Source organism: Pungitius pungitius, chromosome 16 (genome assembly GCF_949316345.1).
Source record: "Pungitius pungitius chromosome 16, fPunPun2.1, whole genome shotgun sequence".
NCBI classification, from domain to species: domain Eukaryota; kingdom Metazoa; phylum Chordata; class Actinopteri; order Perciformes; family Gasterosteidae; genus Pungitius; species Pungitius pungitius.
In genome coordinates this window covers 18,317,442-18,331,419 of record NC_084915.1, presented here as the reverse complement: position 1 = coordinate 18,331,419, position 13,978 = coordinate 18,317,442, and the positions used below count along the sequence as shown (strand labels likewise).

Here is a 13,978-nt window from a genome sequence, read left to right as displayed (position 1 = left end):
TGACGTAGCCGCGCCTCTCGCTCCAGTAGCCGATCTGAGGGCGGAGCGGCAGCGTTACGCAGACGTCTCCATGGCGACCCGACAGGCCTTTAGTTCTTTGGTTAACCAACAACGATGCACAACGCGACTGGTCATTGAACATTCATCGCTTCCAACGTTTATGGGACGTTAGTCTCTGACTCGTTAGGTAATATTTATGTACTGCACTGCTAAACCAGTCTGAGGTACTGTTGTCCTTCACTATTTATTATATAATTTTAGTTACTTTGAAGATCAAGTTTTAAAGCAAAAATGACAATAATGAACAAAATAAAAACATAAAATGAATCTATGGGCGTGTGACAGAACAAAGCCAATGAGCTGTTGATGCTGTAACGTTTGATGGTGAAGTTCTTCTTAGTCAGAAGCTTCTTTTATTCACTTAAACACAAAGCTGAGGCGGCAGCTCCTCTGTGCTGCAGCAGCTGATTCCTCAGATTATCAGCCTCCCATCAGAGGACGAGCAGCTCGCTATTCAGAAGATGCGCTGATGCTGGTGAAAACCTGCAGCCCCCCCCCCCCCCCCCGGAGCTGTCTAAGAGAAGCACCTTCCTGGGCCCCGTGTGGCTGAGCTCCATCACGCTCAGAGTGTAGTTGGTCCGGTGTCCTCGCTCGTCAAACTGAACGCATCCCGTCAGCCCCTCCAGACGCACCTGCACACACACACACACACACACACAAGAACACACACACACACGGGTTACTGCCGATGCCCTCGTGCCCCACCCCCCCCCACCCCCACCCCCCCGGTGGCCTGTTTACCTGCTGCAGGGCCCTCTGGATGTCGATGCCTTGTCCCCAGGGGGCCGGCGGGTTGGCCAGACACTCCCCCGCGTTGCCACGGCGAGAGATATCGATGCGCTGCCGCCGAAGGTTCTGGAAGGCCGTCGCCATGACGACCACGCCGTCGTAGGTCAGCGCCCCGGTGTACTGGGACCATCAAAGAAAGTTAGCACCTGCGATTGTGTGTGTGTCTGTGTGTGTGTCTGTGTGTGTGTGTGTGTGTGCGTGTGTGTGTGTACCCTGAGCTTCCTGCGGGCCAGTTTGAGGTCTTTATTGTCAAAGTCCAACCAGTCCCGGTCCATCTTCTGCACAGCGGGATCGGACCAGTTCACCAGCTGGAAGCCCGTCACGTTGGGACCCAACTTCTCTAAATCTGTCATGTTCAGGTCCATGAAGCCCTGACACACACACACACACACACATCGGTTCATACAGGAACAAAAACATTCAAACGTACAATATCAAAACGTATTTAATAGTTGATTGAGAAGATAAAACAAAGAGAGTTAAATCTTCTCGTTGCCAAATGTAACAGCTTCTAATCAGCTTTAAATCACTTTAAAACTGTAACACTGTTTCTTCAAAGCAAACTAACTTTTATAGATCACAGTTTTAAATAAATAAAAAAATGTTGCCAAATTATTCTGAACACTGTTCATTTCATTTATGTATTATTATGCCTGCACACACACACACACACACACACACACCCACACACTCTCTCACACACACACACTCACACACTCACCAGATTGGCCAGGATGAAGTGGTAGTTCTTCAGGTTTCTCTTCTGAGCGGCAATCTGAGGAAAAATCAGAATAAATTAAGGTAATTACACATTTGTGATGTCTTCTAATGATTATGAAATGCATCCATCAACACATTCATTTAGTGTGTGTGTGTGTGTGTGTGTGTGTGTGTGTGTGTGTCAATCAGCTGCTGATTGGAGGACTCGATTTGTCTTTCAGGAATTAATTGCTGGGTCTTCACCATCAGAAAGAAAGAGGATCTCCACAGATGAGAAGAGAAGGAGGAGAGTGAAAGAGGGGCTACAAAAAGGTGAAGGGAGGCAGCTGTAGAGAGGGAGGTGGAAGGGAGGAGGAAGGGAGGAGGAAAGGAGGTGGAAGGGAGGAGGAAGCAGGTGCCGTCTTCCTCTTTGGTCCAGCTTCCTAATGAGCATCAGTGGCTGAATGCTCACTAAAACATCTGGTCTGCTGAGGGAGGAGTAAGATGAACAGTTCTCCTCCTCCTCCTTGGATTGGAGTTTAACTTCTAGCGGCCAATCAGAAGCTCCGCTTTGGTCTGACACAGACAGAGCTGCTAGCGTAGTTAGCATCACAATTAGAATCCCACGTGACAGACTTACATTGTAAACAACCAATCAGTGTTTAGATCAACAGTTAGCAGCACAGCTAACGGCTAATCAACAGAGGTTCACCTTACGATGCGTTCAGGCTCGGCTCAGTGAACAGGAGAACATTCTAACGTTATAAAGCCATTGACAGGTTACCACATGCAGGATGGAGTTGAGTCGCTCCAGCTCGCAGTCGACCACGATCTGGAAGTCCTTCTTGAAGTCGAGGTCGATCAGCAGCTTGACGAAGGCGGCCTCCGTCAGCACGTCCAGGTTGACCGAGGTCACCTGCCAGCTGCGCTCCGCCGCCGTGTCCAGGATCCTCTGCAGCACCGACAGGCCTGTGGCGTCACCACGGCAACCACGATAAACCAATCCCGAGATGAGAGAGAGAAAGACCCACATGAAGCGTCATGAGGAGAATCCTGTTGTGATGACACTAAAACGACGTTATTTACAAAGTGTCATTAATAAAACAACGATGATCCAGAACATAGATTCTGTCGTCTACTTCTTCTGCCTCCTAGTGGCCAGAATAATCATCACAGACTTTATCCACGAAACAAACACACACACACACACACACAGGGTTCAAAAGACAAGTCAGCAAAATTCAGATGGACTTCAAAGAGTAGAGAGATGAACAGAGAGACAGCGAAAAATTAACTTCAAAGATACTGTATCACACACACACACCCACACACACACACAGACACACACACACAGACACACACACACACACCTCCAGGGTTATTACCTCAATGCGTCTCAAAGCCTGAGCAGAATAATTGTAACTGTACTGCGTAGACTGTGTGTGTGAGGAGGAGACCAGGGAGGAGATGAGGAAGGAGACCAGGGAGGAGATGAGGAAGGAGACCAGGGAGGAGATGAGGAAGGAGACCAGGGAGGAGATGAGGGAGGAGACCAGGGAGGAGATGAGGAAGGAGACCAGGGAGGAGATGAGGGAGGAGACCAGGGAGGAGATGAGGAAGGAGACCAGGGAGGAGATGAGGAAGGAGACCGGGGAGGAGACGCCTGTGAGCTGCTCACCTGAGTCGGCGCTGTACATGTAGACGAACCTGGTCCAGAAGGAGGCCTCCAGCAGGGCCATGACGGGCTCCTGCAGCTGGGGCCGCAGCTGCAGCACAAACTGGTTGTTGGTGAGCACGGGGAAGGAGGAGGTGACGAAGCACACGTGCAGAGAGCCGCAGAAGGACATCAGCATGTTGACGGTGCGCCGGTCGTACAGACCCATGATGGCGTACACGCCCTTGGAGAACTGGGAGCAGACTGGGAGGAAGAGGAGCAGGAAGAGATGGTTATTGTTTCTTCATCATCGATGAGCCAAATGACAGAAGACTCAATGTGGAACTTTAAGAGTTTTAGGTCATTACCTCCACACGACAACACCACTGAGATGTTTGTATGTTGAATCTGAGCAGAAGATAAGTGTCTCAGTGTGAATCATAAAGAGCCGGCTTTAATCCTCTCAATCCAAACCTGAGGAGAGCTTCAGCTCCACCGTGGTCACAGTTACATAAAGAAGAGGTGCAGCTCAGACAGGTTCCTCACGGCGTCTTTATTCATGCTGCCAAAGCTCCGAAAAATGCCTTAAAAAGGAAGGCGTTGCCTTCTCTTCTCATAAGAGTCAAGATCTTTAAGTTAAAAACAACTTGCAGGAAAGCGTACAAAGTGCTGAATGAAGACGTGTTGACCCTCTGCGGTACAGCTGCTGGTATCAATGGACAACAAACTGGACCTGAGGACCACAAGCGTCACCTGCTCCTCAACTCCAAAAAGACCAAATGTATGTTTGACCGGAAAAAACCTCATCATCCCTCCAAAGATCTACAGCGCTGATGGATCGGAGCTCCTACAGATCGACCTGGTGAAATATAGGTCAAATAAATGAAATAAAAAACAACCTAGTAAACCACTTCTTTAACGATCATAACCTCTAATCAGCGACCATTGGATGTTTCGCCTCCCCAGCTTCTTTGATTGGTCAGAAGTAAAAGGTCAAAGGTTATCTAAAAACAAACAACGCTCCATCCCTTCAGGGGACAAACATCTACTGTGTGTGTGTTCTTGGTGCAGCGCTAACATGCTAACAACGAGCCCGGTGCCTCGGAGCAGACTGGTCCTTGAATAACCCCCCCCCCCCCCCGGAACGGTGCTATCATGCTAACAATAGCCATGCAGCCCCTGGGCTCATGCTATCATGCTAACGAGGTATCTGTCGCTTAGCATTAGCGCCGGCGTCGCGGCGCTCCTCCATCACGGAGGCTTGGCGGCGTCGACTCGACAGATGCTGACAGCCCTCCATCAGCAACGACCAGGCCGTTGTCATGGCGATGCAGATGTGTACAACCCAAAGGATGTTCTTGGTGGATTGATTATTTATCTACAGCAGATATTCATTCTTGTTACTTGATGTTTTTTCATTTGTTCTCACGCGTGATATTTTATTATAATATACATTACTACAGATATATTAACATCAAACTATTATTGCATTAGAAGCTGAAACATTACATCCTGCTGTCTATGAACATAAAACATAAATGAGTCATTCCTCCCATCGTGAGCTCCCACGACTCACTTTGTTTCCACCGGTCCCAAAATATGTTTCCACATATAAAAAAACAAAGACTCAAACAGATAAGTGAGACCAGAAGGGCCCGCCTCCATCAGGGTGACAGAACTATTGAAAAGGGTTCTTCCTCGTGATGTTCCACCGAGATCAAAGATCCTCATAATAAAGACTAAAGTTACTACTTGACATGAATACAGTTCAAATGAACCCTCATGATTTAGTTAGCGTTAGAGAAGATGGTGGATAGCGTTGGAATAACTATAGAAGCAGCTTTACTTGAGTTTTAGATGAAAGCCATGTGATACATCAGCTTTAACTTCTGGTTTGAGAGTTTTGAAACTTGGGTTCATCCAAACCGAAGACAGGAGCTCTGTGATCCAACCAGGACCTCTGTGAAGCCTCTGGTTTCACCATGGACCAGGGCCTGGAGGAGATAGTGAAGCCTCTGGTTTTACCATGGACCAGGACCTGGAGTAGATAGTGAAGCCTCTGGTTTCACCATGGACCAGGGCCTGGAGGAGATAGTGAAGCCTCTGGTTTCACCATGGACCAGGACCTGGAGTAGATAGTGAAGCCTCTGGTTTCACCATGGACCAGGACCTGGAGAAGATAGTGAAGGCTCTGGTTTCACCATGGACCAGGACCTGGAGAAGATAGTGAAGGCTCTGGTTTCACCATGGACCAGGACCTGTGTTGGACGAGGACACTGAGCCGACCTCGCCTCGTCCTCCAGTCAGACATCTCAGTCCTTTCCACCCTTGAATTTTAGACAGAGCTTTATTTAAACACTGCCTGGAGACGACAACAAGCGCCACCGGCCCCACAGCTGAGACCTCACCCCCCCCCCCCTCCCGACACCTCCCCCAGTCCCTCCCTCTCTCTGTCCATTCCTCCATCATCCCTCACTCCACCCGAGCCACGGATATTTGCAGGAGAGAAACACATATTTAGCGGGTGATTGTGAGGACGTCGATGAACCTTTAACACTGTTCTGCATGAAGAGGACTGCAGGCGGAACTCAGGAACGGGAGGTAGTCATGGCGACGTCACTCGTTGGTTTGTGGACGCTTTGAAGCCTCGAGTTCAGAGACAGACGCTTACAGCCGTCCCCTTGGTGTAGTTTTTGATAACCAGTGAACAGGAAGTGACCATATATGGACTATCTCTGGTACAGTCCTGTCACTCAGCGTGTAGCCCCGCCTTAAAGCATCCCCTGCTCTATCGTCTGTTAGAGACCTGCCAATCACACTAAGCCCCGCCCTGAAGCATCCCCTGCTTTATGGTCTGCTTGAACTTCATTCTTCATTCTTTCCAAGAAATGCTCTGTTCATCAGACAAACAGACTCAAATCACACAACATTAACTCTGATTATGATTCATTCCTTCAGGTGTGTGCTGTAATCTCTCAAATTAAACTCCAGCATCACAACAGTGTGAAACAAACAGCCGACTCGACGTGTGCATCTGGCACCTCTGGACCCGGAGCTCTAATTAATGTGACACACAGACACAGACACACACACACACACACACACAGACACACACACACACACACACACACACACACACACACACACACACACACACACACACATGCCAGCGGTCCGGAGGCTCAACCCCCAGCAGACTGTGAGGAGCCACCGCGGTTATTCAGCAGCAGAAGAAGAAACGTCTGCCGGTGGTTCAGCAGCTTTGTGACCGTTCGGTGGACCCGAGGACGTTTGACACGTCTGTCTTCAGTCGAGGTGTCAAGGACCGCGGGTCACCGTGACCTCGCCGTGACCTCGGAGCGAGTGTTAATGCCAACGGATATACGAGAGAAATGTTCAGAGGAAAAACTAAAGACACACAACCTCTTGTTAGTAGTAACCTAGCGTTAGCTTTAAGCTTAGCTTAGCTTAGGTTCATCATTTGAGAATTTGGATGCTTGCATCCCTTTTCTGTTTGGAAGCGTTTTACACGTTGAGAATGGATGAAGAAGTTGTGGTATTTTCATCTGCCCTGGTTTGAGCCTTCAGAGCCGCCGTACACAATGAGAACTATCTATAGAAGTTAATTATTCACGCGCAGCGCGAGCAGAACAAACGCTAACGTTTGCAGCCTCTCGATAAGTGAGGAGCTTGTGTGGACCTCACGTGTCTCCTGGACAACAAACGCAGAGGAAACAACGGCTGCTTAATAGGAATATGAAAGGAGTCAGAAGGAGACGAGCACAGAAAGAAGGCCGTGAAATATATGCAAATGAGAATTATCTGCTGAAGGAACGTGAAGGGGAGCATTTGGTAAATATGAGGACATGAAGAAGAAAGAACAGCGAGACGCGTCTCCGTCTGACCATCTGTGTCACACCGATGACCACGGTGACCGTGACAGCGGTGACACGGGCGGCTGGCTCGGCATTGTGTGTGTGTGTGTGTGTGTGTGTGCCTGTCTACCAAACTAAGATGACAGCTGTCAATCAACGCTCGACTCCACACGTCACTCACCAACAATAACATTCACAGGAACAAACTGCATGGACTTCATCCTCCTGGAGAGTAAAATATAAATATACACACAATGTTCAAACATCAAAAGGGATCCATATCTGTTAATATGGATCAATAATTAGTATCAGCAGCAAGCCGGTGGGATGTGATCCATTGCATCAACAGTTTGAGTGACAGCGGACGGCGACCGACGGAAAGACGGACGCATCGTAGTTTCCCTCGCGAGGCGTTCGCTGACCAACAGGAGAACAGAGAACTCCTCAAGAGTAAAAAAAACACCAGAAAAAAGATGATCGATGCGGCGACAGTTTTTTCCTGAACATCAGCACATTCAGACGCCTCGTTAGGAGGTCATTCTTCTTACAGTCGTTCCTAGCCCCTCCCTCCTGATGACATCACAGCCCGTGGAGGCAGATGGGCGGAAACAAGTTTACGACTCATCCGACCGTCGTAGCAGACACGAACATCTGGTCTGAAGAAACATGCTCATCTGCTGTGTGGAGCTCAGTGAATCCTCGTGATGATCCGGATTGTTCACAGGCATGCTGAGGACGCTTCGTATCCACGGTAACAGCAGATGTTGTCGAGGCAGCTGCAGTTACATTACATGTCATTTAGCTGACGCTTTTATCCAAAGCGACTTACCATCATCCAGAAGGGGGTGGCGCTGTTTACGACTCCTCTGCTCCCATAGACGTCTATGAGGAAATGACTCTACTTCTGTGTAGTGACCAGCAGGGGGCGACTCCTCTGCTCCCATAGACGTCTATGAGGAAATTACTCTACTTCTGTGTAGTGACCAGCAGGGGGCGACTCCTCTGCTCCCATAGACGTCTATGAGGAAATTACTCTACTTCTGTGTAGTGACCAGCAGGGGGCGACTCCTCTGCTCCCATAGACGTCTATGAGGAAATGACTCTAGTTCTGTGTGGTGACCAGCAGGGGGCGACTCCTCTGCTCCCATAGACGTCTATGAGGAAATTACTCTACTTCTGTGTAGTGACCAGCAGGGGGCGACTCCTCTGCTCCCATAGACGTCTATGAGGAAATTACTCTACTTCTGTGTAGTGACCAGCAGGGGGCGACTCCTCTGCTCCCATAGACGTCTATGAGGAAATGTCTGTACTTCTCACTTGATTTATTCCCTCAGTAAACATTGTAAACATGAGTTTATGGTCTTCAAGTCTCCTTCAATACCACATGACGTTCTTTTAGTAGATTTCGGTCTATGGAGAGTCAATCAGACCATAAAGCTTTGGGGCGGGGCTACACGCTGATTGACAGGTTTCTACCAGAGACCAGAGCGTCTCTACATCCTCACCTGTCGGGATGTCATCACTTCCTGTTCACTGGTTGAAAAAAAAATACAAGATTCCCAAAGTTGAGGCAGAACAACCGGATCGTCACCATGACGACGCCCACTTCTTATATTCGGTCCGTTAAGTCTCCCAGCTACTTCCCAAAAGTCCTCGGTGTTCCGCTCCTCAAATGGTGACGACTACTGTGGGCCTCGGGGCCTCGTCGCCATGGAGACCAGCTCCTGATGAAAGTGAGTCGGGTCGGAGCTGCCGGTGGAGAAGAGTCGGATGCGGCAGCTCTCACAGATTTGTTTTTTTGCAGCTCAAAGCGCGTCGAGGAGCTGCAGCCATGCTGCTCCGTCTGCTTTACATTTCACAGAGTCGGGGGGGGGGGGGCGTGGGGGGGAGGGGGGGGGGGCATCGTAAGAGGCCGAGAGGTTTTCTGCTTTAATCATTAACAGTAAGCTTCACTTCCTGCGTTTATTCACTTCATCTGCACATGAAAAGGAAAAACTGCCAGCTAATCTTTAGTTTAAGTTAAAGTATTAATAGTATGTAACATATCAAAAATGTATCTTGATTCAACACGAATAAACCCAGTAATAAATAGAGGTACAGTAAAGTGTGGTTCATTTTATGCTTTTACCATAAATATCAAAGAACAACTACGGGAATAATTGAATAAGTGAAGTAATAATTTAGAAGCGGGTCAGCACATCGTAGACCTGCTGCAGCGTGCTGCGTGCATTCCATTTAGCTCCTTCATGTCCCGCCTCCTCGAGTTCTCTCAGACCGGCCGGTCCAAGGAAGAAGCACTGACCCGCGACGAGGAGGCGGAGCTACAGGGACGCACCGCACAACCCAAACGATCAAGTTCTGTCAATTACATTAGACGACAAAAGAGTAGTACACAGAGTACCTGAGCAGGTAGTACACAGAGCAGAGGACGTGTGGGGACTCACAGGCGTAGGTCATGGAGAAGCTGCTCCCCGTGTCCACCATGTCCACCTGGGGGACCAGCTTGGGGACGTCCTGCTGCTGGGCCAGAGCGAAGCGGAACACCTCGTACTCGTGGGAGCCGGTGGGGAAGAGGCCTCCTGTTTGATGGTGGGGAAGGGGGGGGAGATAGGGGGGGGGGGGGGTTATAGAGCATCAGACAGAAAGTACACAAAGACACACCGTATCCTGATGACCACCGTCAGTCTGAAGCTCCGCCTCTTTGAATCAGACTTCCTCTCCTGTACCTCTGAGATGTACTACAGTAAAAAGTACAAAGTGTACCTCGGAGATGTACTACAGTAAAAAGTACAAAGTGTACCTCGGAGATGTACTACAGTAAAAAGTACAAAGTGTACCTCTGAGATGTACTACAGTAAAAAGTACAAAGTGTACCTCTGAGATGTACTACAGTAACAAGTACAATGTGTACCTCGGAGATGTACTACAGTAAAAAGTACAAAGTGTACCTCTGAGATGTACTACAGTAAAAAGTACAAAGTGTACCTCTGAGATGTACTACAGTAACAAGTACAACGTGTACCTCTTAGTACAGATAAGGGTACAGACTCCTAACCGTTAGCGAGCGGAAGTTAGCAATAATCACCCGTGCTAAAAGCTAATGTAGCATTGAAGACACTTTACCAGAACTAATAAATCCAATAAAAAGGGATGAATCTGAACCTCATCATCCAGGAGACGACCACACAGACCACACCATGTCTGCATTGTTTTAAGTTCCGCCACGCTAACCATGTACCTGGGGTTTTTTCAAAATAAGAGCTCCAGTAAATGTGAAGAACGTCTGAACACCAAAAAGATCAATATAGACAAATCACATAATCCCTCAAGTGTGAATGGACGTGTTTCTAAATTCTACTAAGTAAAACTTTCTATTGATTGATATTTGACTGATGTATTAATCCCAATAAATAAAATGGTCAATCTGTCTTATAACAAGGTGCAGTAAGGATATTTCCCACTGAGAGGTATCAGAGTCAAATACTAGTACTTGACACTTGTTGTACAAGTACCTCCTGACACGTCATGAGGTCACTGCTTAGCCTCACGAGGTCTGATGAGACACGTGCTTCGTACATGGAGGGAGCGACCATCTGCTGCGACAGAAGGTCTCAGAGACCAACGTTTATTCCCTTTAGAAACCACAGAGCGACTGGATGCCTCATCAGCACCAACATGGGGGGGGGGGGCGTCTAAAGTCTACTTCAGTCCATTTATCCAAAGCGACTTACATTTTAACCCATGCGTTACAGTCTGCCTGCGGAGCAATTAGAGCTTAGGTGTCTTGCTCAGGGACACTTGGAGCAGCCGGGATTTGAACCACCAACCTTGCGGCTCCCAGCGCGTCACATGACTCCGTCACCAGCATCCCCTTCATCCCACTGACAGTTTGATAATTAGTTCGTCACCGATGACAGTTCATTTAAATTGTGACTCTCTTTCTGAGAAAAGCGGCATATTAAAGACATCACACATCACGTGATCAATAACTATATATTATATCCAATAAGACGCCACATATTTGATACCTTTGACTGACATGATCTACAGCAGCATGATAATGATTCATTATGAGAACCGTACATGACTGTGTGTGTTTGTCCTTTTCCACTTTGTTGAGACATCCAAATACTAAAAGTAGACATGAATTCATGTGTTATTACAGGAGAGAGCTCACGTGCACGTAGGTGTATTTTCTACTATAACATTACGCATAATAGAGATCTATAATAACGTACATCATCTATCGCAGAGGTTTGACTCGGTAGTATAGAAATAGAGTATAGAAATGTTTACCCCCCCCCCACTCACCGATGTGGATGTTACTTGGGAAACTTGTGCCCCCGCAGAGCCCGAGCAGCAGCAGCACCAGCAGCAGCGGGGGGAGCCGCATGCTTCCCCCCCCGGCGGCACCGACGGGAGACACCGAGCCACCGGCGGCGCAGTCCCATTCACTGCGGGGGGGCCGCCGCAGCCCGGGAACGCACCCGCTCATCCGTCGCTTCTTCTGCGTCCGTGTGCGCCCCCCCTCCGACCGAACTCCGACCGAACATCCGAGGCTGCAGCGCGGAGCTCTGCGGCCGCGTCGAATCTGAGCGTCACGGCGCGTGTTCACTGTTCTGTACCCAACTACCCCCCCCCCCGCCCCCCCCCCTTCTGCCCCTCTGCCCCCTCCCCTCTCTGTACGGCGGGGCTCTGCAGAGACAACAACATGCTTCACCCCCCCTGGAGACACGGTCCTTCACTAATACTCTAATAAACTTTGTCCTTCTCTTTGACTCATAATTAACGTCTAATACCGTCTTTATCATTCAAATAAAACACACAGGATTTTTATAATAAATTAAAACATTTAGTGTTTTATAATCCTATTAAGACGACGCTAACTTGAAGCCACAGATGTGTCTCATAAATACACAAACGTACAAGTTCTAGTTGAAGTTATTGATCCGACCTGTTTTTATTTTTAATAAACCGACAGGATTCACATCTCAGAAACTCCTCGTTCTTTGGACTTGAAGCTGTTCTTTAGTGACAGAATAAGCTGATCGATCATCTATTGATCGGTGAAATACTGGAGTGAGGTGAGCTGACGGCTGATTGGTGGAAGAAACAGGTGATCACAGGGAAAGCAATTCAGGAAAAAGCAGAACACGCATTTCAAAATAAGCGGGGGAACTAAAGCCGAGATCACGACATCTCGTTCAGACTCGTGTTCATTCAGCTCAAGCAGCACAAACAGCAGGAGGCCGGGTTCATCCGACCTGACAGCTGATTGGCTGACGGCTGCTTCAGGGTGAGGGCATCAGAAGAAGATCCAGCCAATGGGAGAATGGAGACGCTTTGAGAAGAAAGGGCAGTCGAAGGTCAGAGATCTGATGGCACCTGATGGCTGATCTCAGCAGAATGAGTTTATCTTCAGGATCCGATTCAGCACCTCACACCTACAAAGAGGTCGGAAGTCCGTGTGATCCACGTAATGTTCCCCGTTAAGGAGCGTGTGGTGAAGGACTCAATGGTCCACTTTAATCCACCTTCACATCAGCATTACATGTTTGTTTGGTTCCACTTGGTGAGGCCTCAGGGTCCCACAGCTTCCATACATTCAATTATCATGAAAGAGTGATGCTTTTAATCTGCGGTGGAGGGATGAATAAATGATGAGAACCTTGTGCTCAGCAGAGAGACGGAACCAGAGGTCACCAGCTCAGTGCTCCCCAGGACCTGCTACCTTCACCAAGTACCTTCACATGTTGCAAGAACCATGTACAATGAGGACATTCAATTTGGACCTAGTTTCTAAATAAGTAAATACATATTTATATGATGTTTAATTGAACTGTAGTAAAATTACATCAAAGTCGTAAAGCAACAAACTTTTACACCTGGAGCTTGAAACTAGAATTTCCCGTCAACATAAAAATAGCTTGTCGGGTTCTGCAGTTCATCACAAAAGTTCACATCCATATTTCCTCCAGCTGCTCTCATTACCCCTCCGGAGAGTTCTTATTGATCGACCTCCACCGGACCAGCTCTGAACCCGCTGTAATCAGACCACAGCAGATCACGTTCCTCCTGAAGACCGGAGACTCACAGCTTCACAGTTGAACCTCTGGAGTCACAGATGTGTTTCTATATTCATAGTCATCTGTATTCTGATCAGCTGACATTTCCCCCTAGAAGATTTGTTTGAATAGATTACAATGAGTTCTCTAATTCCGATTTTGTTTTTGCGTTCTGGGGCTCCGACCTTTGGACCTTTGACCTTTGGACCTTTGACCTTTGGATGTCAGAGTTTGAGCAAATTACTTTTGAAACTGGAGCACAACGACGTGTTCCAGTGGAGATGATCAGTGAAAGTTGATGTTTGACATCATATAATATATAAGAAGCTCCTTTAACTCCTCAGCAGGGACTCGGCGCTCAAACGTCCTGCAGTCAGTGAAGAGGCGTGAAGCCCAAGAGGAGCATGTGGCTTTGGGAGCGGGAACCAATCAGAGAGAACCGAAGCCTTCACAATGTGTAAGAGTACTCACGTTATATAGTCTGTAATAATACTTCAGCTACCTACGTTGAACTCGAGTCATTAAATAACTGTATATGATGGACCGGTTGGTTCTGGTTCTCCGGTCCAGGGTTACGGCGTCTTCCTGCTCGCCGTCACAACCGATCGCTCACAAACGCCAAATAGGAACTAGAAACAAAAGCACTTAAGAACAAAAGCACTTTGTGGAGGCCCAAAATCACACGACACATCGACTCTGAAGCACAACAGGAAACGAGTGTTCATCATTTTAAATATAAATCACATGAAATAGAAGCATTTCATGTCGCTTTTAGTCTCCTCACTGTAGAAGGAGCTGGAATATAAATTGAATAAAATGAAAATGCTGACCTGTGA

The 13,978-nt window shown here is 48.0% G+C and overlaps 1 protein-coding gene across 4 annotated transcripts in view; it reads right to left on the bottom strand.

Annotated features, from left to right (window-relative positions):
* Window positions 1-11,698, bottom strand: part of LOC119215300 (glutamate receptor 1-like) — a 28,099-nt gene extending 16,401 nt beyond the window's left edge. For all 4 annotated transcript variants that reach the window (XR_005120031.2, XM_037467348.2, XM_037467349.2 and 1 more), the window contains exons 1-9: window positions 11,389-11,698; window positions 9,522-9,656; window positions 3,227-3,466; window positions 2,333-2,517; window positions 1,571-1,624; window positions 1,062-1,220; window positions 802-969; window positions 588-692; window positions 1-34 (exon numbers count right to left, since the gene is read on the bottom strand). The exon at window positions 1-34 is cut by the window's left edge and continues 77 nt beyond it. Coding sequence is in view for 3 of the 4 variants with exons in the window: in XM_037467348.2 (XP_037323245.2) it covers window positions 1-34; window positions 588-692; window positions 802-969; window positions 1,062-1,220; window positions 1,571-1,624; window positions 2,333-2,517; window positions 3,227-3,466; window positions 9,522-9,656; window positions 11,389-11,572 (1,264 nt within the window). In the remaining variant the exon portion in view is untranslated. The remainder of the gene's footprint in view (window positions 35-587; window positions 693-801; window positions 970-1,061; window positions 1,221-1,570; window positions 1,625-2,332; window positions 2,518-3,226; window positions 3,467-9,521; window positions 9,657-11,388) is intronic.
* Window positions 11,699-13,978: the final 2,280 nt, after the last annotated feature.